This window comes from Genypterus blacodes, unplaced genomic scaffold (assembly GCF_046128005.1).
Source record: "Genypterus blacodes isolate CSIRO-AG114 ecotype Tasmania unplaced genomic scaffold, CSIRO-AGI_Gbla_v1 ptg000039l_1, whole genome shotgun sequence".
NCBI lineage: Eukaryota > Metazoa > Chordata > Actinopteri > Ophidiiformes > Ophidiidae > Genypterus > Genypterus blacodes.
The window spans coordinates 6,420,201-6,444,941 of NW_027466852.1; the positions used below are offsets into that span (position 1 = coordinate 6,420,201).

At 39.7% G+C, this 24,741-nt stretch overlaps 2 protein-coding genes and 1 pseudogene across 2 annotated transcripts; all 3 read right to left on the bottom strand.

Moving 5' to 3' along the window:
* Positions 1-6,317: 6,317 nt before the first annotated feature.
* Positions 6,318-9,557, bottom strand: LOC142996998 (solute carrier family 22 member 7-like; annotated as a pseudogene).
* Positions 9,558-11,492: 1,935 nt separating this feature from the next.
* LOC142996938 (solute carrier family 22 member 7-like) lies at positions 11,493-15,109 on the bottom strand. The gene is made up of 10 exons (XM_076148065.1): positions 14,726-15,109; positions 14,347-14,450; positions 13,766-13,920; positions 13,462-13,630; positions 13,247-13,370; positions 13,039-13,148; positions 12,269-12,483; positions 11,967-12,075; positions 11,660-11,866; positions 11,493-11,505 (listed from the first exon to the last, which is right to left on the bottom strand). Exons 1-10 carry the CDS (start codon positions 15,107-15,109, stop codon positions 11,493-11,495), a joined length of 1,590 nt encoding a protein of 529 aa, XP_076004180.1.
* A 3,984-nt stretch (positions 15,110-19,093) lies between these two features.
* On the bottom strand, positions 19,094-23,494 carry LOC142996950 (solute carrier family 22 member 7-like). The gene is made up of 9 exons (XM_076148076.1): positions 23,111-23,494; positions 22,732-22,835; positions 22,140-22,294; positions 21,836-22,004; positions 21,621-21,744; positions 21,413-21,522; positions 20,663-20,877; positions 19,405-19,513; positions 19,094-19,304 (listed from the first exon to the last, which is right to left on the bottom strand). Exons 1-9 carry the CDS (start codon positions 23,492-23,494, stop codon positions 19,094-19,096), a joined length of 1,581 nt encoding a protein of 526 aa, XP_076004191.1.
* Between the last annotated feature and the right edge of the window lie 1,247 nt (positions 23,495-24,741).

The window sequence follows — 24,741 nt, forward strand, 5'->3', positions numbered from 1 at the left end:
GAGTGCGAATGAAATTGGATTTCAATAGTATATAAGAACATTTAAATAGTAAATAAACATCGAACAAAAACTTCGGAAATTTGTGTTTGATAGATTATTTCTCTGTTGTAACAATGCTTCTTGGCAATACATTTTATACCGTTGGAAAGCCTGTTTAGTTCCCTTTTAAATGGTTCCCCATTTGTAAGGAACATGCATTTGTGGGATGAGCAGTACAGCTGAGTATGTGGGTTGCGCTCATGAAAAATATGCCAAATCTTCTCTGCCAATGCCAAACAGCTTATTCTGCTGTTGCTATTGACTCTTGTTTGGTGTTGTTTGGTGGATTGGATGATTGAAGTCTATCAGTAACAAGGCTAACAAACAAGACATATTGGCAATTTTACAATTTATTCATTCACCCCCAACCTTAAAACCTGAACCCATGAACCTTACCTGGCGTCCAGCTGGTCCCTCTGAGAGCCTGGATAGAGGGAGGTGGGTCCCAGTTCTGTGGGTCTTAAAACCTTCTAAACCTTAAAACCTTTTAAACCTTTTAAACCTTTAAACCTTTAAAACCTTTAAAACCTTAAAACCTTAAAACCTTTTAAACCACCAACCTTTTAAACCTTAAAAACACCAACCTTTTAAAACCAAGACCAGGCTGGATGATCAGCATGAGGAGGAGGTGCCAGGCTGCTGTGGCTTTGTATGGTTCTTCCACACGCCACTGAGGCTCCTGACCGTTTGTTAAATGAATAAATTGTAAAATTACCACCTACCAAACAACACCAAACAAGAGTCAATAGCAACAGCAGAATAAGCTGTTTGGCATTGGCAGAGAAGATTTGGAAACATTTTCATGAGCGCAACCCACATACTCAGCTGTACTGCTCATCCCACAAATGCATGTTCCTTACAAATGAGGACCCATTTAAAATGGAACTAAACAGGCTTCCCAACGGTATAAAATGTATTGCCAAGAAGCATTGTTACAACAGAGAAATAATCTACCGAACACAAATTTCCGAACTTTTTGTTCGATGTTTTGTCGAGTGTTTTTCAGTAGCATACCCAAGAGTGTCTCAGTAGTGACTGTGAATATAAGAGCGTTTCAAAAATGAATGTCAAAGCGCTTCAGTAGTGAGTGTAAGAGTGTCTCAGTATTTAAGTCTGACACGGCCCCATACAGAAACATTCATAACATGTTCAATAACTTCCCCGATGCCTGCCGCACTCACTCACTCACTGATTCCCAATGATTAGCCTCAACTCAGAATTCAAAATTGCCTTGCATTAGGCTTCGTACAACTCAGTCTGCTCAGTCTAATCTTGTCCAGTGATCACAGTAAGAACAAATCTGTAGAGATAACTCACTTTATCTGATATGGTAAATGATGTCATCTAGCAAACTTACAGCACTGATCTCATCAAATTAACATTTGATCATTTAATGATATAAATAATAACATGTTTACAGGTTGAATATTTTTGTTACTTTTCAGGTCCCCTCAGGTGAAAATTGGTTCCTACCTGCGTTTGTTTTAGGAGGGACAGTTGAGAGGTAGTACTCAACAGAGAGGGAGAGTGACACATGTTGCAGAGTGGTGTGTGATTGTCATGCTGTGTTGCGGTGACATTATAGGTGATGTAAGAGGACATAAAGAGCTATTGATAAAGTTAAACTGTAACCCGTTCTTGCCCACAGCTAGAAGGACTGGAGGACGCTACGGTGACTTAGTTCCCTTTTCACCCATTTCCATGTGTATGACTACATATTAAGTTCTATAACCACAGAAGCTACGAGAATAATCAGAGATGGATCAATGTTCACAATTGCTCATTTATTCACCAGGTAACTTTTGGTAGCCAATCACAAAATAATCAGTCACAAGACAAAGTCAAAGGCAAAAAGATAACGTGTACCATGAACATACAACTAAATTCACTATTAGGATCAGAACATACCTGGAACAGTCAACAAACAGCAAAGTGGTGAGAAAAAAACTACTTTAGAATCAGGATCAAATCCAGAACTGATCATGGATTTCCTGTAGAATCCACCAGTAGCACACAGAATGTTTGTTCACTGTAATGTATTACTGCAATGCATTCTGTTGTGACACATCCTTTTATACATCGCAGCTTCAATGTAAGATAATGTGTCTGAGTATTCTGGAATTCATTGTTGACATATGAAGAACTCAACTCAAGGGGTCAATATATAATCAGTACAAGGGTCACACTGACCTTTATATTTGTGAAACCTTGCAATAAAGTGACTTGTTAGCTTAGAGCTTGCCAGGTCACAGGCTCTTAGAGAGTCTGTTGTGCTGAGGACAGAGAATTTCCCCAATAGTTTATCTCACTCATTGTGCTTCCCCGCAAAAATTGATTGTGTAGTGTCAGTGCGGCACACTCGCTATAGAGGTGCTTGTTACTCTGCAGAGGCGGACAGAACGGAGTACATTTACTTGAGTACTGTTCCTAAGTACACACTTATGACTTTTACTCAAGTACATTTGAAAGGCAAATATCGTACTTTTTACTCCGCTACATTTCTATCCATAACCATAAGTTACTTTTTCTAAAAAAAATAAAAAATAAAAAAGCGGGGAAACTGTGGATTCAGTATTTTGTTGTTTCCTTCTCAAACGTGATTGGATTGTACAGGTGCCACTGACAGGGACAGCCCATCAGCAATCCGGAGAATGTCAGAAAAAATTACGGGGACTTTTACCTTCTGTAAAATGGTTCGGAAAACCACCTCAGATAATACTTGTCCTGAGGAATACTGTGTGTGTGTGTGTGTGTGTGTGTGTGTGTGTGTGTGTGTGTGTGAGTGTGTGTGTGCGTGCGCGCATGTTGTCACACATACACACAAATTAGCTGCATTTTCTTTTTTCTTCTTGCATATAAACCCATTCATTCAAGCACGATTTTATTTTCATAATTTGTTACATTCTTCAAGGTATTAACATTAAAGATTCCATAAAAACTCCATCCAGGAGGTTTCTATAGGTAAAGGTAAGCACTGTGGCAGTAATAATATAATAATATAATATAATAATAATATAACGCTGGACGCGCTTCCAAAAAAGGTGGTTATGTAGGCTTTATCTTTACCTAATCTCTCAAGCTTGCCACCAGGAGATGCGCCAACTCTGACTTTTTGTCATTTGAGCTATTCATTCTTAATCCAGCACCTTCTGAGGCAGGAAATCAATTCTCCTTCTGTTCGGTGGTCATCTAACTTCCTCCCAGCCCTTACACCAAATTCTTAAATTAATTCTTCACTTTTATACAGACATGGTGACTCATGTGGACAACATCTTATACTGGGAGATTTTAATATTCATTTTGAGAATCAAAATGATTCATTTTGTAAAGCTTTCCCCACCCTCATTGACTCAGTGGGCTTATCCCAATACGTCCAAGAGTCAACCCACAGAGGTGGTCACACACACGTGGCACGTGGCTTAGGCACATGGCTTAGGTGTGACCAGTGTAAAAAATATTTCCCATTCTGCCCACATTATCAGATCATTCTCTCATCATCTTCCGTGTCGAGGGACTGATCTGCGACAAAGGCAAGTCGACAACATGAATTCCCTACGTGCCAGCAATTTGGAGTCTATTGCTCCTCTAAAACAAAGGTCTTGCAAACAGGATAAATTGGCTCCTTGGTTCTCGAGTGACATAGAAGTGGCGTTTGACCAAAGCCTGGTCTGATAGCCCATTGGATTATAAACAAGCACTTCAATCTGCACGAATGAGCTACTGTTCAAAATTATTACGGTCATTTAGCAGATTATAATAAGAAAACCCCCAAATTCCTATTCGACACAGTGTCAGCTCTGAGTTTCGTACCAAACAACCTCATGGAGTTGTTTACGAACAAGGTTGACGATATAAAAAAAATAATTGATAACTCTACCCCCACTAGGCTATCACTTTCTGTTGTTGTTCCTATGAGGGACCCTCTGTCCTGTACACTAAGCTTCTTCGAGATCGTCTCACTGTCCAGTCTTACCGAGCCCACTACCTATAATATAACTTATTCGAGCTGCACAAATCTGACTTTAGGCCACTACATAGCACAGAAACCACTTCTCAAACAACCTACTTCTCACTGCTGATTCTGGTGCTATTTCGGTTCTAATGCTCCTCGATCTAAGTGCAGCCTTCGACATTTTCTTGGTTCAGATCCTACCTAACGACTAGATTTCACTTTGTTTCATTAAATCATACCAATTTGCCTCGCTACCCTGTGAAATTTGGCATTCCACAGGGTTCTGTACTGGGCCCGTTACTACTTTCAATCTATATGCTCCCTCTCAAACATAATTCGTCAGTTAGGCATAGATTTTCATTTATATGCGGACGACACCCAATTGTTTCCATAAATCCCAACGATCACTCTGGGATCTCCAACTTGGCGTCCTGTCTTCTAGCCGTTAAAGGCTGGATGATGGATTTTCTGCTTCCTAACGTTATTAAATCTGAAATGCTGATCTTGGGGCCAAAGAAGCACAGATTGAAATTTGACAACCTACTAGTTAATTTTGACAATGGTCCCATCCGTTGCTGTGCAACAGCAAAAAATCTGCGTGTAACATCTGACGAGGACCTGACCTTTTGCTGCCATATTTATAACGTGACAAGGGTTACTTATTTCGATATCCGAAATATCGCCAGAATCAGACCGTTTCTTAGCAAAGCAGATGCCCGAAACGCTAATTCGCGCATTTGTCACCGCCAGACTAGATTACTGTAGTTTCCTGTTTTCTGGTTTGAACTCTCCCCTTAAGAAAGACTATTAACGAAAACCCGTAGATTTGAGTTGTAGGGTCACTACACTGGCTTCCAATCAGTGCCATGGCCGACTTTAGGGACTTTCTTCTTACCTATAAGATACTACATGGCCTAGCTCCTGTGTATATTTTCTGACCTTTCCAATAACGTTCCCGCGCGATCTTTAAGATCTCCGCAGGCAGGCCTGCTTGTCATTCTGAAGGTCAAGACACTCCTTTGCTCTGGAACGCACTTCCTGCACTCTTTAAAAAGGCAGGTTCCTTTTCAAATGCCTCTTAAAGACTCACCTCTTTTCACTAAACTTTTACATTTGCTAAATGGGCAGGAAGCACAGGCTCCTACTTGCAGGAGAGTGATTAGCCAACCCAGGTTAAACTCAGGGCCCAGATAGACTTTGTGCACTCCGGTTAGTGATAGTTACAGTGAAGTAAGAGGATGGCGCACATTAACAGATTTTCTCTCTCCATCCACAGGCCCCACACACCCTTGAGTGTGGGGTCCGACGGTCAGCTGTGTTTCAGCTCCATGGCTGTTCCAGCGACAGACGGCCGCCATCCCAGGGGTACGCAGGGGTGCTCCACCACCAGGACTCTGCGGCTCCCTCTCCCACTTTTTCCTCGTCTTCCTAGAGAGCTTTAGGTGGGGTTGTGAATTTTCCTGATGTTGTGGGTCTATAAAGCCCTTTGAGACATTGTCTGTGATATTGTGCTATACAAATAAACTTAACTTGACTTGACTTGACTGACTTAACCTTTGGCCTCACAACATTTCTTAACATGTCTTTAGATAGATAGATAGATAGATAGATAGATAGATAGACAGACAGACAGACAGACAGACAGACAGACAGACAGACAGACAGACAGACAGACAGATACATAGATAGACACATAGATAGATGAAACTGTGTCTTCTTGTTAAAGATACAGCACACACACAATCTGTATTCTGCATTCCGCATGGTTTAATTATCAATTGTTTTACAGGTACTGTTTATGTGAACAGTGTGCTGGTTTCTCCCATTCTGCCTCGTCTCCCCCTGCTGGCCAAACATATCCTGTATGTAGTATAACTCACAGAGAGCTGAGTCACTGAATGAATGTGAATGTTTAAACATCACTGACACATTGAGACTTCTGTCCCTTTCCTCAATGTGAGTTATTTTGGTGGACGTCTTTCCTGCTTGGTGATTGCTCCCTGCAATACAGATAAAATATTGTTAATTGTTTCATTATGAATGTAGAATCAGGATTTTTTACATTAGATATATTGTTTTCTACACACTGGCAAATGTCAAAGGGGTACAAGCTTTTTGCATTGATTTACAATCATACTTCTTTAACTTGACATACAATATATATATCTTTTTTTTTTTTTTTTTTTACAGTTCTTAGGCTTCCTTTACAGTTTTCTCTTTACCTCGGATGCTCGATGTCCTCAATCAACTCTGGCAGTTGTCCAATGATGTCTATATGTATAAACTGTATGTTTGTTTTTGATATTCTTAAGTTTAAAAGAAAGATGCAAACACACAATGAGAAAAATTAGTCAAAACTAAAAATCACCTTTTGGAACAAACATATTGATGAAGAGGCAGAGCCCAGTTGTCAACAGGGACCATGTCTGACCAGACCTCCTACCAACGTGGTTTAGGAAGAGTTACGCACCAATCCTCACTGGCAACTCAATGGATCCAAATATAAATAATGTCAGGTATGAATTTAGACCAAATCCAGTGATATTCAGAGATATCCCATAATGTGTAAATGCAACTCCATGCCTAAAGATACAAAAGAAAAGAGATTAAAACTTCAGTGTCCTCAGGTTTGATTAAATACAATACAATTAATAATAAAACTGACAGCAGAGGATGAACTACTTAAAAAAAACAAGTAACCAGTGTAAGCTAAATGTGTGAAGTAAGACACACACTAGGGTGTTGAGTCAGGTGTAGCCCAATAGACAATTAGGAATAGTTGACGTAGTCATAACATACAAAATACATTAATACAAAAGATTAAGTTAATATAAATAGAAATATGAGTAAAAGGTTCTTCTGTGTGATTATAATGTGATAATACTAATTCATGTTAAATGTAAGAGCGTTTCAGTAGAAATTGTAGGGGCGTTTCCGTTGTATGCGTGAGAGTGTCTTAGTAGTGAGTGTCTCAGGCAGTGGCTCAGTGGGTAGAGCTTCCGCTTGGGAACCGGAGGGTTGCCGGTTCGAGCCCCTGCCGAAGTGCCCCTGAGCAAGGCACTGAACCCTCAATTGCTCCCCCCTCTGCGAAGGGTGGTAATGTAATGTAAGTCGCTTTGGATAAAAGCGTCTGCCAAATGATCGTACTGTAATGTAATGTCTCAGTGTTTAAGTCCTACACGGCCATTCATACAGAAACATTCATGGCATGTGTAATAACTTCCCTGATGCCTGCCGCACTCACACACTGATTCCCAATGATTAGCCTCAAGTTACACCTGAGTGAGATGGCTAACTCGTCTAGAATGTGGGAGGTGAGAGGTCATATTTCCATCAGTTAAAAAGCTAAGATTGAAGATGAAATAATTGTAATAAGTATCTGACAGTGTTTTTGTTAATGAAATACTCGGTTTCTCCATTTTTGGGAGTTTTATTTTATATACTTTTGTGTTTCATTGTACCAAAGTATTTGCACTTACCATACTATCCCAGAGCATATTGCAATCTTCCTCATATTTGGGGTCCGAAAGAGATCTACAAAAGTGTACATCTGTCCAGTTTCAGTTGCTGAGTCCAATAAAGTCTGCAAATAAACTCAAACATACAAACCTTGAGTTGCCTCTCCCCACCTCGATGAGTGCTTATCAGTTATTCAGGTAAAAACAATGGTGAGATCTGTACCGTCGGTGTGATGGCAGCCATACATGTGGATCTGTTATTTATCTTTGCACATTTCATGATGTAATAATGTGCTGCTTCTAGCTTCCCATTCGCTGCAAGCCATCTTGACGACTCTGGAAGCCACCTGAAGAAACAAAGATGACACATTTATCTCGTAAATTTCTCAGGGGGTAGAGCTACAGTATTTAGAATATAAAAGAAAGACACTCCATACCACCAAAGGATGATGGATAGCACCAAGGGTGAGGTCACTACCAGAATGAGCATCCTCCACTCGTTTACCAAATATGCTGAACCAACTAGAATCCAGGTCCCAAATGTCCAGTCTATGTTGTTGATGATCACACCAGCAAAGGTCCTGTGTTCAACGCTAAACCATTCAACATCTGTGCAAATGTTAGGACAGATACAAAAAGGTAAAGTAGAAGGAACTTTCAGTTATTGAAATCAATAAACACAAGAAATTAGATTTTTGCATCTCAGTCAGGTACATTAAATGACTCACTTAAAACAAAGCTGATGATGCTTATTCCAGCAAGGGACATTCCAGTGAAAAATCTCATGGTAACAAACATCCCATATGAGGTGGAGAATGAACTTATGGTTGCAAAAATCAATGATGACACACAAGACACCAAGAGAAGCGGTCACAGTCCAAACCTGGTCATTTAAAAACAAAAACAACATTAAAAAGGCAACTGTTGATTGGACAGGAAGTTAAAATGCTTTCTAAAGTTGCAAAGAAATGAGTAAGACACTTCTGCATTTTTAAATTTGGAAGCAATGCTCCCAGAACTCATGCCATTTGACCCATAGGTGTCACTGCAGCATTGTGATAAATGTTCACTGCTGAAGGTCAAAGGTCACATTCAAAATTTCATTAACCTTTTCATTAAGTTCTGCTAAGGACTTCATTATTTTCCAAAAAGTGCCATCAGCCAGGCAGTTGAGGGTCACACAGTCGACATCCAGATGCATCCAAATAAATCTTCAATTCTTATCACTAAAAGAGAATTTTGCAGATACATGTGCCATTAAAGTTAAGTGCACATGAGTAATTTTCTGGGATTAATTAAAATCACAAACACTTTCTTCTTACCTGTCACTGAGAAAGCCAAATACAGGAGCTCCAAACATAACACCGATGAAGAAAGCTGTGGCTGTGGCTTTGTTCTTTCCTTTACTGCTGCAAACAAGATCCCACTACAGAGGAAAACGTCAGCAGAATTCAGTTTACGTTGTTAAAATTTTCCCTACACGTTCTAACACACAAATATATTCAAAATTGAACAGTGTGTGGGATGAAGTATTAAGGAATGGAAAAAAAAAATAAATTAAATTGCTAAAATGTGATGTGAAATTTGATTGATATGACCTGAAATGCAGAATAACAATATGAGTTTAAAATAGGTTTTTGCAAAAAAGTCTTATTCCTCATCATTGTGTCACTTTGACCACTAAGATTAAAACAGAGATGTTGCAGGTTCCTCATGGAGGTAGCATGATGCATACCTCTGTTGCCAGCGTAGATCTATAGGTGCTGTTGTCAAACACCCATCCGTTGGGACATTCAAGGGTGGGTGTATCCTCCCTGCTGTTAGGGGATGACAGATGTTGGTATTGGGGCTTTTCAAACATCTTACAGGGGCTCAGTGTCCCATCCTGCTCTACTGGCACGTGTGCTGCAAGTTTCTACTCCAGCGTTAAATTCCCCATCATCATTCAGGTTGCTGATGTCACAGTGATGAGCAGGAACAGCTGCTATGAAGTTATTCAGCAGAAAGTGACATGGCACAGTAATTCGAGAAGTCAGCTGAATCAAAACTAGCATGAGTTGGAATTTTCCAAAGCCGCCGATCTCTGAGAATATGCTATCAAACTTCATTTTGCTGCTTCCAAGGCCAGCAGGACCCTAAATGTGAAGTGAATGGGCAGAGCTGCTCATGATACATCTATGAGCACAACGTTAATCATTCAAACTTCACGGGTTAAAACTGGAACCTGAGTAATAGGATTATGAATGATTGAATGATGAATGAAGCTGTCTGCCTGAGAAAGCAGTGTCCTCGACAGTTTCACAATAACCCAATCGGTGCTGGTCCTGTCTTGCACAATAATGTAGGATTGGCTGCTGAATGTTGCTATACCTCTGCTATACCCCCCACTTTGGGAACCACTGGATTAAGCCAACATGACCGGCTAGCAGAAAACACCAGCTAGTGTCTCTTTTGTCCCATTTTAATTCCAAACCCAACACTGTTGTTTCCTTATATTATGTTTATCTGATGACGCTCTTACTGTATGTAATGCTTGAATTGATTAAAGTATTATTGAGTGACATCTAAGGGAGGCAGTAGCTCAGTGGGTAGAGCTTCAGCTTGGGAACCGGAGGGTTGCCGGTTCGAGTCCCTGCCGAGGTGCCCCTGAGCAAGGCACCAAACCCTAAATTGCTCCCCCCTCTGCGAAGGGTGGTAGTGTAATGAAATGTAAGTCGCTTTGGATTAAAGCGTCTGCCAAATGATCGTAATGTAATCTTACAGCTGCATTCCAATCTATTAGTATGCTGTAATGCTCAGTTTTATACATGATGTGTGATATTTTGTGGGCTGTTGTTTAAGGGAAATTCGGACAGAAACAAATCTGCTCTCTTCATCATGCATGAATGAGCAGGTGGGCTCACAACCTGTTTGGTGCGGATTGGTCAGTCTCAAGTAACATCAACAATTAACTACTTAAATTAATGTGTCAGGCAAAAACATATTGCCATATGTTGGGAAGCTTCACTGAGCTGCATGGCTGCACTGAGCAATCTTCCCATCACAAACCATGAAGTACATAATATTAATCCTGAAACACTGTGTGAGACATGTGGTTCTTGTTAAAGATACAGAACACACACAATCTGTATTCTGCATTTACTATTTAGTATTGTAGCATAACTTTATTTGTAATTCTTTAACAGTTATATGTGAACAGTGTGCTGGGTTTCTCCCATTCTGCCTCTTGTCTATGGAGGACTAAAAGTGCCAAAATTAAATAAATAAATACGCCATAAAATAATTAATTAAAAGTGTCAATCATTAATTAAATGTGTCAATAATTAATTAAATGTGTCATTAAATGTGAAATAATTGATTAAATAAAACAAGTCATACAATTTAAAAAAAACATTTTATTATTTCAGTGCACATTTAATTATTTCATAGTTCGGTGTTACAGCGAACCATGAATTAATTTTCTCCGTCAACCTCGCCCATCAAAGTCAGTGGGCGGGGCTAACGCGAATATAGTCTAATCCACTGCTTTGGTCTGCCTTGAAACAGAAAGTAGAAGAAGTTTTTCTAAACATGGCGGCTGTGTTGATGGAGGATCTCCGTGAACTTTCTAGAGAGTTGGTGAGAGATATTTTAGACCTTGCACACTATGTGGAAGCAGGACCTGCTGACCCTGAGCATGTAGCGTGTAAAGCATTTATTAATGCTTTGCATCAATCCATTATCTGGAATCGATTTGCCTTGACTTGATGTGCAGGGTGACCAATCAGGTGTAAGAACCGTCACTGGTTTGCTGGAATATTGTAACACAGATTCACTGAACCCCACCGTGTGCTTGATAATGAATGTGAATGTTTAAACATCAGTGACACATTGAAGCTCAGAATATTATCCCTTTTCTCAATGTGAGGGATTTTGCTGGACTTCTTTTTTGCTCGCTGATTGCTCCCTGCAATACAGAGAAAATATTGTTCATTGTTTCATAATGAATGAAGAACCATGAATTACATTAGATATTTTGTTTTCTACACACTGGCAAATGTCAATTAATGGGTTTCACTAGAAACAATCACAAAAAATTAATCTTAAGGTAAATGAATATATAATACAAGCTGGTTGCATTGATTTATAATCTTACTTCTTTAACTTAACATAAAATATATCTATATTTTTTATTAGAGTTCTTAAGCTTCCTTTATAGTTTTCTCTATACCTCGGATGCTCGATGTCCTCAATCAAGTCTGGCAGTTGCCTGTTTAATGTTTCAGGCAGGAGTAAAACCACAAATCCAGAAACCACTGCCACCAGACAGTAAATCATTTCAGGCAGGAGATGCCACACATCGCCCAGCAGAGCGATGAGAGGGGATATGGACACACCAAGCCGGGCCATAAAAGAGGTGTAGCCTAAGCCGTTCTGTCTGAAAAACCAATGAATTGATCTTAATTTGTGTGACCTGAAAACAAAACAAGATTAATCTGTATTGTCAGACTGGTGACAGAGGTATGTTATTGACTAACCGTACAACTGTAGGATACAGTTCGGTTGTGTAGAGAAAGACGGTTGTAAATGAAGCTTCTGAAAAGGCTTTTCCAAGGACAGCCACAACAGTGCGAATGGCCCACTTATCTGAGGGAAGAGGTGTTAACATTTGATCATGACACTCCTCCAATGATATACTGTATATATAAATATATTTATATATAATAAGTTTATATATTGAATGTTTTAAGTGTTCTTAGGTATTCTTAAGTTTACAAAAAAAAACATGAAAAAATGAAAACCCACGGTGAGATAAATTAGAGTCAAAACTAAAAATCACCTTTTGGAACAAACAGGTTGATGAAGAGGCAGAGCCCAGTTGTCAGCAGGGACCATGTCTGACTAGGCCTCCTACCCATGTGTTTTAGGAAGAAATACACACCAATCCTCACCGGCAACTCAATGGATCCAAATATGAATTGTGTCAGGTGTAGATTTAGACCAAACCCAGTGATATTTAGAGATATCCCATAATATGTAAATGCAACTCCGTACCTAAAGATTCAAAAGACATTCAAACTCCAGTCAGTGGAATTAATGATAAAACTGACAGCAGAGGATGAACTAAAAAAACAAACACTGAAAATTGCTCATGTTCAACAGTATTAGCCATAAAACGTAGAGTAAACTAAAAGTGTTTTGTGTGCAGTAAGATTCACACTAGGGTGTTCAGTCAAGAGTAGCGCAATAGAAAATAAGGAAATTAGTTAAATTGATGTAGTCATTTACAGATTAAGTCCATAAATAGTACAAATACAATTAAAAGGGTAAAATCATTCAATGTGGTAATATCTTATACTTCATGTGTATTTTACAGAGTGGATGTACAGGGGGTCAGCAAATAAATCCTTACAAGGCGATTGAAATACATATAGCGTGAATAGTTAATGGAGACAATTATATATTGACTGATAAATGAACTAAGGGTTGCTCGAATAAATGCCAATACAGAATTGGGGCGTGAACTGAGAGACATTTTTATAGTGAAATACTGAGCATCTACCTTTTTTGCTTTTATTGTCCATATTCTTGTGTAGTATTGGCACTTACCATACTATCCCAGAGCATATGGCAATCTTCCTGATATTTGGGGTCCGAAAGAGATCTACAAAAGTGTACTTCTGTCCAGTTTCAGTTGGTAAGTCTGAGTCTAATAAAGTCTGCAAATAAACCCAAACAAACAAACCTTGAGTTGCCTCTCCCCACCTCGCTAAGAGCTGGTCAGATATTCAAGTAAAAGCAATGGTGAGATCTGTACCGTTGGTGTGATGGCAGCCATACATGTGGATCTGTTATTCATCTTTGCACATTTCATGATGTAATAATGCGCTGCTTCTACCTTCCCAGTCGCTGCAAGCCATCTTGACGACTCTGGAAGCCACCTGAAGAAACAAAGATGACACATTTATCTCATAAATACCTCAGGGTTTGGAGTTACAGTCTTTGGAATATAAAAGATAAGAAACATTATACCGCCAAAGGATGATGGACAGTACCAAGGGCGAGGTCGCTACCAGAATAAGCATTCTCCACTCGTTTACCATGTATGCGAAACCAACTAGAATCCAGGTCCCAAGTGTCCAGTCCACGTTGATGATCACACCAGCAAAGGTCCTGTGTTCAACGCTGAACCATTCAATATCTGTGCAAATGTCAGCACAGATATGTCACATTTCAAAATCTTAGCAACTTAAAGGTAAAGTAGAAGGAACTTTTAGTTGCTGAAATCAATAAACACAAGAAATTAGTTTTTTGCAGCTCATTGAGAATGACTCACTTAAAACATAGCTGATGATGCTTATTCCAGCAAGGGACATTCCAGTGAAAAATCTCATGGTAACAAACATCCCATAAGAGGTGGAAAATGAACTTATGGTTGCAAAAATCAATGCTGACACATAAGCCAACAAGAGAAGCGGTCGCCGTCCAAACCTGGTCATTTAACAACAAAAACAACATTAAAAAGGCAACTGATTATTTAGCATAAAGTTCATAAGCATTGTGAAGTTGCCAAAACTCATGCCATTTGACCCATAGGTGGCACTGCAGCATGATGATATAGTTATCAGAGTCAAAGGTTACAATTTGTAATTTCATTTTTTCAAACCTTTTTATGAATAACGGTCTGCATAGGATTTAAGTATTTTCGAAAAGAATAAACTGCCATCCCCCAGTCAGCTCATCATCATAACAGTCAGGCACTCAGTACATTTTGATTTACTAGTTTAAATCTTCAAAGCATTCTTATCACTAAACATTGAACATTTTGAATATTGTGCAGATGTATGTGCCATCAAAGTTAAGGGCGCATGTTCGATTTTTTTGTGATTAATTACAATCACAAAAGTTTCTTATTACCTGTCGCTGACCAAGCCAAATATAGGAGCTCCAAACATAACACCAATGAAGAAAATTGTGGCTGTGGCTTTGTTAAGACCTTTGCTGCTGCACACAAGATCCCACTACAGAGAAAAACGTCAGCAGAATTTTCCCTTATTGGATTGGATCACAAATAAACTCGGCATTTGCACAGAAATTGAAAAGTGAAATTGTTAAAATTGATAAATGACAGCAGAAGTGACATAAAATATGATTGATATGACCTGAAAAGCAGAATTCAAAATATGGCAAAAATATGTTTTGGTAAATATATCCATTATTGCTCATCACTTTGACCACTAAGTTTAAAACAGAGATGTGGCAGTTTCCTCATGGTTGTTAACAGCATGATGCATACCTCTGTTGCCAGCGTAGATCTATAGGTGCTGTTGTCAAACACCCATCCGTTGGGACATTCAAGGGTGGGTGTATCCTCGCTGCTGTTAGGGGATGACAGATGTTGGTATTGGGGCTTTTCAAACATCTTACAGGGGCTCAGTGTCCCATCCTGCTCTACTGGCACGTGTGCTGCAAGTTTCTGCTCCAGCGTTAAATTCCCCAAGACCACGGCATCATCATTCAGATTGCTGATGTCACAGTGATGAGCAGGAACAGCTGCTATGAAGTTATTCAGCAGAAAGTGACATGGCAAAGTAATTCGAGAAGTCAGTTGAATCAAAACTAGCATGAGTTGGAATTTTCCAAAGCCGCCGATCTCTGAGAATATGCTATCAAACTTCATTGTGTTGCTTCCAAGGCTAGCAGGACCCTAAATGTGAAGTGAATGGGCAGAGCTGCTCATGATCCATCTATGAGCACAACGTTAGTCATTCAAACTTCACGGGTTAAAACTGGAACCTGAGTAATAGGAGTATGAATGATTGTGCTTGGCTAACTTGTGGTAAGCTGTCTGCGTAAGGAAGCAGTGTCCTTGATAGGTTCACCATAACCCAATTGATGCAAGGTGCTGTCTTGCATTATAGTGTAGGATTGGCTGCTGAATGTTAAGATAGATGATAGATTAAGAAAGTATGACTGGCAAGCAGACATTATCAGCTAGTGTCTCGCTTGTCCCAATATAATTCCAAACCCAACACTGTTCTTTCATTACATATGTTTAAATGACGACACTCTAACTGTACTGTGCGCCGTAAGAAATCTAGGGAGTTATCTTGACCAAGATATGTCGTTTAATGGCCACATAAAACAAATTTCAACGACAGCATTATTTTACTTACGCAACATTGCTAAAATCAGGCACATTCTGTCACAGAATGATGCAGAAAAACTTGTCCATGCATTTGTTATCTCTAAGCTGGACTGTTGTAATTCATTAATATCGGGCTGCCCTAATAAGTCCCTAAAGACTCTCCAGTTGGTCCAGAATGCAGCTGCACATGTTCTGACCAAAACAAAGAAAAGGGATCATACTTCTCCAATTTTAGCTTAGCTGCACTAGCTTCCAGTAATATCTAGAATATAATTTTAAATCCTTCTACTCACTTTTAAAGCTCTTAATGGTCAGACTCCATCCTAAAAGAGCTCATAATACCATAATATCACGCAATTCCCACCTACAACGCTGCGCTCCCAGAATGCAGGCTTACTTGTGGTTCCTAGTATCTCCAAAAGCAGAACGGGAGAGAAAGCCTTCAGGTATCAGGCTCCCCTTTTCTGGAACCACCTCCCAGATTTGGTCCGGGGGCAGACACCCTCTCTACGTTTAACAGTAGGCTTAAAACTTTTCTATTTGATAAAGCTTATAGTAAGGGCCGGTCAGGCTTGCCTTGGACCAGCCCCTAGTTATGCTGCTATAGGCCAAGGACTTCCCATGATGCACTGAGCTGCTCTCTCCTCCTCCCCTCTCTATCTGTATATCCATGTCATTGCATTACCACTGCATTTCACTAACTCAGGGGTCTCCAACCTTATTGACTCTGGGAGCTTTGACAAAATAAAAGTGTCCGAGAGCTACTCATGTTTTACATCATTTGTAACATGTATCCACATGGCTGATTCTCCACCCAATCCAGCTGAATAAGCATCTTTTGTATGAACATTTACAAAATGTTGATATCCAACACTTCAATTCAGCAACATGAGCTTGTATACATTTTCATTGTCAAGCTCACACGAATAAATTCACATCATATTTATATCATAAAAACATAACAATGTTATTACTTATTTTACTATTTTACCAACACTATACCTTTCAAATTTCACATTTTATGTCTGTCCACATATCACTGTCACAACTTCCCTTCACAGTTCCTGTAATTCAGGGAATTCCCTGTAGTTACCATATCATCTGTACTTCACATGCATTCAGTCTGTTCTGATGTTAGTGAGATGACAGAGAGTGTGGTACTATTTTCATGAGGAATTAAAATAGTTTTGGAATTTTCTTGCAGTGAAGCACGTTGTCTTTTTCGTACAGTTTGGAGTGTTTTCCTGTTTGGAAGAGCATACACTGGATTGAGAGCCTGGGTGGAGCTTCTAAATCCCAATGGTTGTAGAAGGACTGACAGTACTAGCAGGCACGCTAGCCTGCCTTTTTTCTTCCAACTAGACTGTTGGGTGCACAGTTCTCATGTCTGTGAAGGTTTTTTGTGGACCTGCTCGACATGACGGCTTAATTCTGCAAATTCTGCATTCTGCCTTTATGTTTTAACAATTGTTAAAATGCATCCAAATGCAGCTTCTTTTTTCTTTCTTTTTTTTTTACAGCTGTCACTCATCTTTTCACGCACTGTAGACCGAGACCATCCTATCATTCTGTCTTGTATTAAGTTGCAGAAAAAATAAAAACAGCTCTCGGACAGGAGCCGGTTCCCATCTTCCACCTCAAAGTGTTGAGCCAGCTTGTTCGCTAACGACACATGACGCCCTGCTAGCAGTCGGAAAGTCCAGTGAAAAGTTGCTGTGGACTTTGGTGAAGTGGCTCCACAGACGCGTTCGCACCGCAAACAAGACACGCACTGTCATTCCCATTCTTGATTTTTTTTAATTCCTCATGAAAATAGTATATTTGTTGCCTTTTATCGGGGCTGTTTTCGGGGCGGTCATCCTCAAATCCAGCATGCGCTTGCTAGCCGAATGTTACGGCGTCACGTAACCAAACGTGACAGCCGCGTCATTTGTTGGACTAACAGCTGATTGGTTTATAATCGTTTTATGACAAAAGGGGGCGGGATGTCTGAATTTGATTGGATAGAAACAGCTTTACCAAGTGATTATGTGTTGTCAAATGTACGTATTCTTGGAACCTTTCGGGGAGCTACTCAGAAGCGCTTGGCGAGCTACCAGTAGCTTGTGAGCGACTTGTTGGTGACTCCTGCACTAACTTTACTTCCTCCCCAGAGTTTTCTGTGTTCTGTCGTCCCACAGCTGTTGTGGAAGCCTGTCCTGTAGAGATGACGACCCTGTTCGGCTATTAGTATCAATATCATTAGTCCTGTTTATTATTAGTTATTTATTATTATTTCACTTTATTTGTATTATTTTATTTTATTTTTTTATTGTTGTCGCTGTCTCTCTCTCTCTCTCTCTCTCTCTCTCTCTCCCTCTCTCTCTCTCCTTCTCAACCCAACCAGTCAGGGCAGATGGCTGCCCACCTAGAGCGCAGTTCTGCGTGAGGTTTCTTCCTGTTGAAGGGGAGTTTTTGCCAAGTGCTTGCTCATGGGGGAATGTTGGTCCTCTTTAAATACTCTGTATGTAAGGTGCCTTGAGATAACGTTTGTTGTGATTTGGCACCATATAAATAAAGTAAATTGAGTGGAATTGTATATAGTGCTTGCATTGATTCAAGTATTATCAAGCGACACCTTACAGCTGCATTCAAATCAATGAGAATGCTGTAATGTTCAGTTTTATACATGAGGTTTTATACATGATTATGTGGGCTGTTGCTTAAGGGCAATTAGGACAGGGACAAATCTGCTGTCTTCATCATGCATGAATGAGCAAGTGGGCTCACAACCTGTTCGGTGCGGATTGGTCAGTCTCAAGTAACATCAACAATTAACTTCTTAAATGAATGTGTCGGGTAAAAAACCTATTCCAATGTGTTGAGACGCTTCACTGAGCTGCATGGCTGCGCTGTGCAAAGTGCATGATATTAATCCTGACACACTGTGTGAGACATTTGGTTCTTGTTGAAGATACAGAACACACACAATCTGTATTCTGCATTAAGCACAACTTTATTTGTATTTTTTTAACAGTTATATGATAAGAGTGTGCTGGGTTTCTCCCATTCTGCCTCTTGTCTCCCCCTGCTGGTCAAATATATACAGTATATACTGTAGTTTTACTGAGTCACTGGTTTGCTGGAATATGGTTTCACAACACACTCAGAGTGTAAGATTCAGTGAACCCCACCGTGTGCTTGATAATGAATGTGAATGTTTAAACATCAGTGACACATTGAAGCTCAGAATATTGTCCCTTTTCTCAATGTGAGGGATTTTGCTGGACTATTTTGCTGCTTGGTGATTGCTCCCTGCAATACAGAGAAAATATTGTTCATTGTTTCATAATGAATGTAGAACCATGAATTACATTAGATATATTGTTTTCTACACACTGGCAAATGTCAATTAAAGGGGTTCACACAGTTTACAAACCACAGTTTACCCTTTCACTAAAAAAACTTACTTCTCAAATTTAACCTACAATATTGATTTATTTTTACAGCTTTTAAGCTTCCTTTTTAGTTTCCTCTTTACCTTGGATGCTCGATGTCCTCAATCAACTCTGGCAGTTGCCTGTTTAATGTTTCAGGCAGGAGTAAAACCACAAATCCAGAAACCACTGCCACCAGACAGTAAATCATTTCAGGCAGGAGATGCCACACATCGCCCAGCAGAGCGATGAGAGGGGATATGGACACACCAAGCCGGGCCATAAAAGAGGTGTAGCCTAAGCCGTTCTGTCTGAAAAACCAATGAACTGATCTTAATTTGTGTGACCTGAAATCAAAACAAGATTAATCTGTATTGTCAGACTGGTGACAGAGGTATGTTATTGACTAACCGTACAACTGTAGGATACAGTTCGGTTGTGTAGAGAAAGACGGTTGTAAATGAAGCTTCTGAAAAGGCTTTTCCAAGGACAGCCACAACAGTGCGAATGGCCCACTTATCTGAGGGAAGAGGTGTTAACATTTGATCATGACCCCTCTGCAATGATATACTGTATGAATATATATGTATATGTTAGGGCTGGGCAAGTCAACGCCTTATTATTGCGTTAACGCAGTAATCAATTAATGCCGATAATTACTTTTTCGTACCATAACACACAAAAAGATTTTTTATTAAATCATCATTATTATTTTGAAAGTCCGTTGCCCACTAGCTACAAACTGCTGGCTGATTTGTGTTGCAGCGATTTCGGTCTGAGGAACGAATGACGGCACGTGTGAGCCTTCCTCAAGACGCACCATCACAAGAAGAATACACAAGTTGTATGAAAAGGAGAGGAGTACAAAAGTGACAGCGTTACAACGTGCACCAACTGTTGCTCTCACTGGAGACTACTGGACATCGATGTGTAAACGTGATTACCTCGGTGTTATACTGCATTACTGTATATTGATGAACAGTGGGAGCTGCATTCACATGCTCTGACTGGAATGAAAACAGAAGACATTTTGCTGAAACGTGCGTAGAAGATTTTCATGTTGCACAGCAGTGGAACGTTTAAAATGAAGTCAACACACGTAGCGCATAGTCCAAGAAGAATGCTGCTGCGAGACATCTGCTTTTTGAACATGCCTGACAACCCTGCGTCGTGCACAAAAGTTTGGGAACCACTGCATTAATGTAATCAAATCAAGTCTGTGTGTGTGTGTGGTTTAAAGTGGCCCACAACTTTTCTGCATTTGGCCAGGGCATTGTCAAACGCACTGTTCTGCAGATACTGTGACAGAACGCTGGGCACTGTGCACGACGCAGGGAGCGTGTTCAAAAGGCAGACATCTAGCAGCAGCGATCATATTTCTTGCACCATCTTGCACAGCTCATGTATTCTTCTTGCGTCTTAAGGGGGGCTCATACATGCTGTCATTTGTTGCGTTCCTGAAGGGAAGACCCACGTCTTCCACAATACTAATCGGCCTGCAGTTTGCAGCAAGTGAGCAACAGACTTTCAAAAATAAAAAATATTAAAAACTAAATTATTTTGTTGCGTTAATGCGCGATAAAAATAATCGGTGTTGATTAATGATTAATGCGTTAACTTGCCCAGCGCTAGTAACTACATAAAAAGATTAAAACTTGTGAAAAATCACCTTTTGGAACAAAAATGTTGATGAAGAGGCAGAGCCCAGTTGTCAGCAGGGACCATGTCTGACCAGGCCTCCTACCAATGCGCTTTAGGAAGTAATATACACCAATCTTCATTGGCATCTCAATGATTCCAAATATGAATTGTGTCAGGTATGGATTTAGACCAAACCCAGTGATATTTAGAGATATCCCATAATATGTAAATGCAACTCCGTACCTAAAGATGCAAAAGACATTCAAGCTTCAGTCAGTGGAATTAATGATAAAACTGACAGCAGAGGATGAACTACTACATAATACACAGATTAAGTCCATAAATAGTATAAATACAATGCAAAGGGTGAAAACATTCAATGTGGTCATATGTTATACTTCATGTTTATTGTACAGAGTGACTAAACAGGAGGTAAGCAATTCAATTATTATAAGGTGATGGAAAATATAAACTTGACAATCTCAAATAAAAGAAATAATTATAATAATTTAATAATTATAGGAGGCAATTGTAAATTGTCTGATGGATTTTCTCAGGGTAGCTCCCTTTAATAAATGCCAATACAGAATGGGGGTGATACACAAGGATGTATTTTGGGTAGTAATTTTAAATAATAATAATAATAATAATAATAATAATAATAATAATAATAATAATGACAATGTAAGTGAATTGAGAGATATCTTTGTACTGAAATACTGAGCATCTTCATTTTTTGGTTTTATTGTCCATATTCTTGTGTAGTATTGGCACTTACCATACTATCCCAGAGCATATGGCAATCTTCCTGATATTTGGGGTCCGAAAGAGATCTACAAAAGTGTACTTCTGTCCAGTTTCAGTTGGTAAGTCTGAGTCTAATAAAGTCTGCAAATAAACCCAAACAAACAAACCTTGAGTTGCCTCTCCCCACCTCACTAAGAGCTGGTCAGATATTCAAGTAAAAGCAATGGTGAGATCTGTACCGTTGGTGTGATGGCAGCCATACATGTGGATCTGTTATTCATCTTTGCACATTTCATGATGTAATAATGCGCTGCTTCTACCTTCCCATTCGCTGCAAGCCACCTTGACGACTCTGGAAGCCACCTGAAGAAACAAAGATGACACATTTATCTCATAAATACCTCAGGGTTTGGAGTTACAGTTTTTGGAATATAAAAGATAAGAAACATTATACCGCCAAAGGATGATGGACAGCACCAAGGGTGAGGTCGCTACCAGAATGAGTATCCTCCACTCGTTTACCATATACGCTAAACCAACTAGAATCCAGGTCCCAAATGTCCAGTCCAGGCTGATGATCACACCAGAGAAGGTCCTGTGTTCAACGCTGAACCATTCAACATCTGTGTAAATGTCAGCACAGATATGTCACATTTCAAAACCTTAGCAACTTAAAGGTAAAGTAGAAGGAACTTTTAGTTGCTGAAATCAATAAACACAAGAAATTAGTTTTTTGCATCTCATTGAGAATGACTCACTTAAAACATAGCTGATGATGCTTATTCCAGCAAGGGACATTCCAGTGAAAAATCTCATGGTAACAAACATCCCATAAGAGGTGGAAAATGAACTTATGGTTGCAAAAATCAATGCTGACACATAAGCCACCAAGAGAAGCGGTCGCCGTCCAAACCTGGTCATTTAACAACAAAAACTACATTAAATAGGCAACTGTTTATTTGACATGAAGTTCAAATGCATTGTGGAGTTGCACGTCTGTAGGCACTTCTGTATGTTTAAAGTAATTCTAGCAAACTCATGTCGTTGACTCATAGGTGGCACTGAAGCATGATGATACATTTATAAGGTCAAAGGTTTTGAGAAAATGCTATTATACCTTTTTATAAGGGTCTGCATAGGATTCAAGTATTAACCTAAACTTCCATCAGCCAGTCAGTTCATCATCATAATTGTCAATCACTCAGTACATTTTGATTTACTAGTTTAAATCTTCAAAACATTCTCATCACTAAACATCAACAATTTTGAAGATTATGCAGATACACGTGCCACAAAGGGCCCATGTTACATTTTTTGTGATCAATTAAAATCACAAAAGTTTCTTATTACCTGTCGCTGACCAAGCCAAATATAGGAGCTCCAATCATAACACCAATGAAGAAAATTGTGGCTGTGGCTTTGTTAAGTCCTTTGCTGCTGCACACAAGATCCCACTACAGAGAAAAATGTCAGCAGAATTTTTAATTTATTGGATTGGATAACGAATACACTCCGCATTTGGACAGAAATTGAAAAGTGAAATTGTTAAAATTGATAAATGACAGCAGAAGTGACATAACATTTGATTGATATGACCTGAAAAGCAAAATTCAAAATATGGCAAAATATGTTTTGGTAAATATATCCATTATTGCTCATCACTTTGACCACTAAGTTTAAAACAGAGATGTGGCAGTTTCCTCATGGTTAATTACAGCATGATGCAAACCTCTGTTGCCAGCGTAGATCTATAGGTGCTGTTGTCAAACACCCATCCGTTGGGACATTCAAGGGTGGGTGTATCCTCGCTGCTGTTAGGGGATGACAGATGTTGGTATTGGGGCTTTTCAAACATCTTACAGGGGCTCAGTGTCCCATCCTGCTCTACTGGCACGTGTGCTGCAAGTTTCTGCTCCAGCGTTAAATTCCCCAAGACCACGGCATCATCATTCAGGTTGCTGATGTCACAGTGATGAGCAGGAACAGCTGCTATGAAGTTATTCAGCAGAAAGTGACATGGCAAAGTAATTCGAGAAGTCAGCTGAATCAAAATTAGCATGAGTTGGAATTTTCCAAAGCCGCCGATCTCTGAGAATATGCTATCAAACTTCATTGTGTTGCTTCCAAGGCTAGCAGGACCCTAAATGTGAAGTGAATGGGCAGAGCTGCTCATGATCCATCTATGAGCACAACGTTAGTCATTCAAACTTCACGGGTTAAAACTGGAACCTGAGTAATAGGAGTATGAATGATTGTGCTTGGCTAACTTGTGGTAAGCTGTCTGCGTAAGGAAGCAGTGTCCTTGATAGGTTCACCATAACCCAATTGATGCAAGGTGCTGTCTTGCATTATAGTGTAGGATTGGCTGCTGAATGTTAAGATAGATGATAGATTAAGAAAATATGACTGGCAAGCAGACATTATCAGCTAGTGTCTCCCTTGTCCCAATATAATTCCAAACCCAACACTGTTCTTTCATTACATATGTTTAAATGACGACACTCTAACTGTACTGTGCGCCGTAAGAAATCTAGGGAGTTATCTTGACCAAGATATGTCGTTTAATGGCCACATAAAACAAATTTCAACGACAGCATTATTTTACTTACGCAACATTGCTAAAATCAGGCACATTCTGTCACAGAATGATGCAGAAAAACTTGTCCATGCATTTGTTATCTCTAAGCTGGACTGTTGTAATTCATTAATATCGGGCTGCCCTAATAAGTCCCTAAAGACTCTCCAGTTGGTCCAGAATGCAGCTGCACATGTTCTGACCAAAACAAAGAAAAGGGATCATACTTCTCCAATTTTAGCTTAGCTGCACTAGCTTCCAGTAATATCTAGAATATAATTTTAAATCCTTCTACTCATTTTTAAAGCTCTTAATGGTCAGACTCCATCCTAAAAGAGCTCATAATACCATAATATCACCCAATTCCCACCTACAACGCTGCGCTCCCAGAATGCAGGCTTACTTGTGGTTCCTAGTATCTCCAAAAGCAGAACGGGAGAGAAAGCCTTCAGGTATCAGGCTCCCCTTTTCTGGAACCACCTCCCAGATTCGGTCCGGGGGCAGACACCCTCTCTACGTTTAACAGTAGGCTTAAAACTTTTCTATTTGATAAAGCTTATAGTAAGGGCCGGTCAGGCTTGCCTTGGACCAGCCCCTAGTTATGCTGCTATAGGCCAAGGACTTCCCATGATGCACTGAGCTGCTCTCTCCTCCTCCCCTCTCTATCTGTGTATCCATGTCATTGCATTACCACTGCATTTCACTAACTCAGGGGTCTCCAACCTTATTGACTCTGGGAGCTTTGACAAAATAAAAGTGTCCGAGAGCTACTCATGTTTTACATC

Coding starts and splice junctions, on each gene's coding strand:
- LOC142996938 (XM_076148065.1), bottom strand. CDS start 15,109: ATGAAGTTTGATAGCATATTCTCAGAGATCGGCGGCTTTGGAAAATTC. Junction 12,076..12,268: donor CAACCTGTTTGTTCCAAAAG/GTGATTTTTAGT, acceptor CTCTTCCCTCAG/ATAAGTGGGCCATTCGCACT. Junction 11,867..11,966: donor CTGTATCCTACAGTTGTACG/GTTAGTCAATAA, acceptor TTGGTTTTTCAG/ACAGAACGGCTTAGGCTACA.
- LOC142996950 (XM_076148076.1), bottom strand. CDS start 23,494: ATGAAGTTTGATAGCATATTCTCAGAGATCGGCGGCTTTGGAAAATTC. Junction 22,295..22,731: donor TTTGGCTTGGTCAGCGACAG/GTAATAAGAAAC, acceptor TTAAATGACCAG/GTTTGGACGGCGACCGCTTC. Junction 19,514..20,662: donor CAACATTTTTGTTCCAAAAG/GTGATTTTTCAC, acceptor CTCTTCCCTCAG/ATAAGTGGGCCATTCGCACT.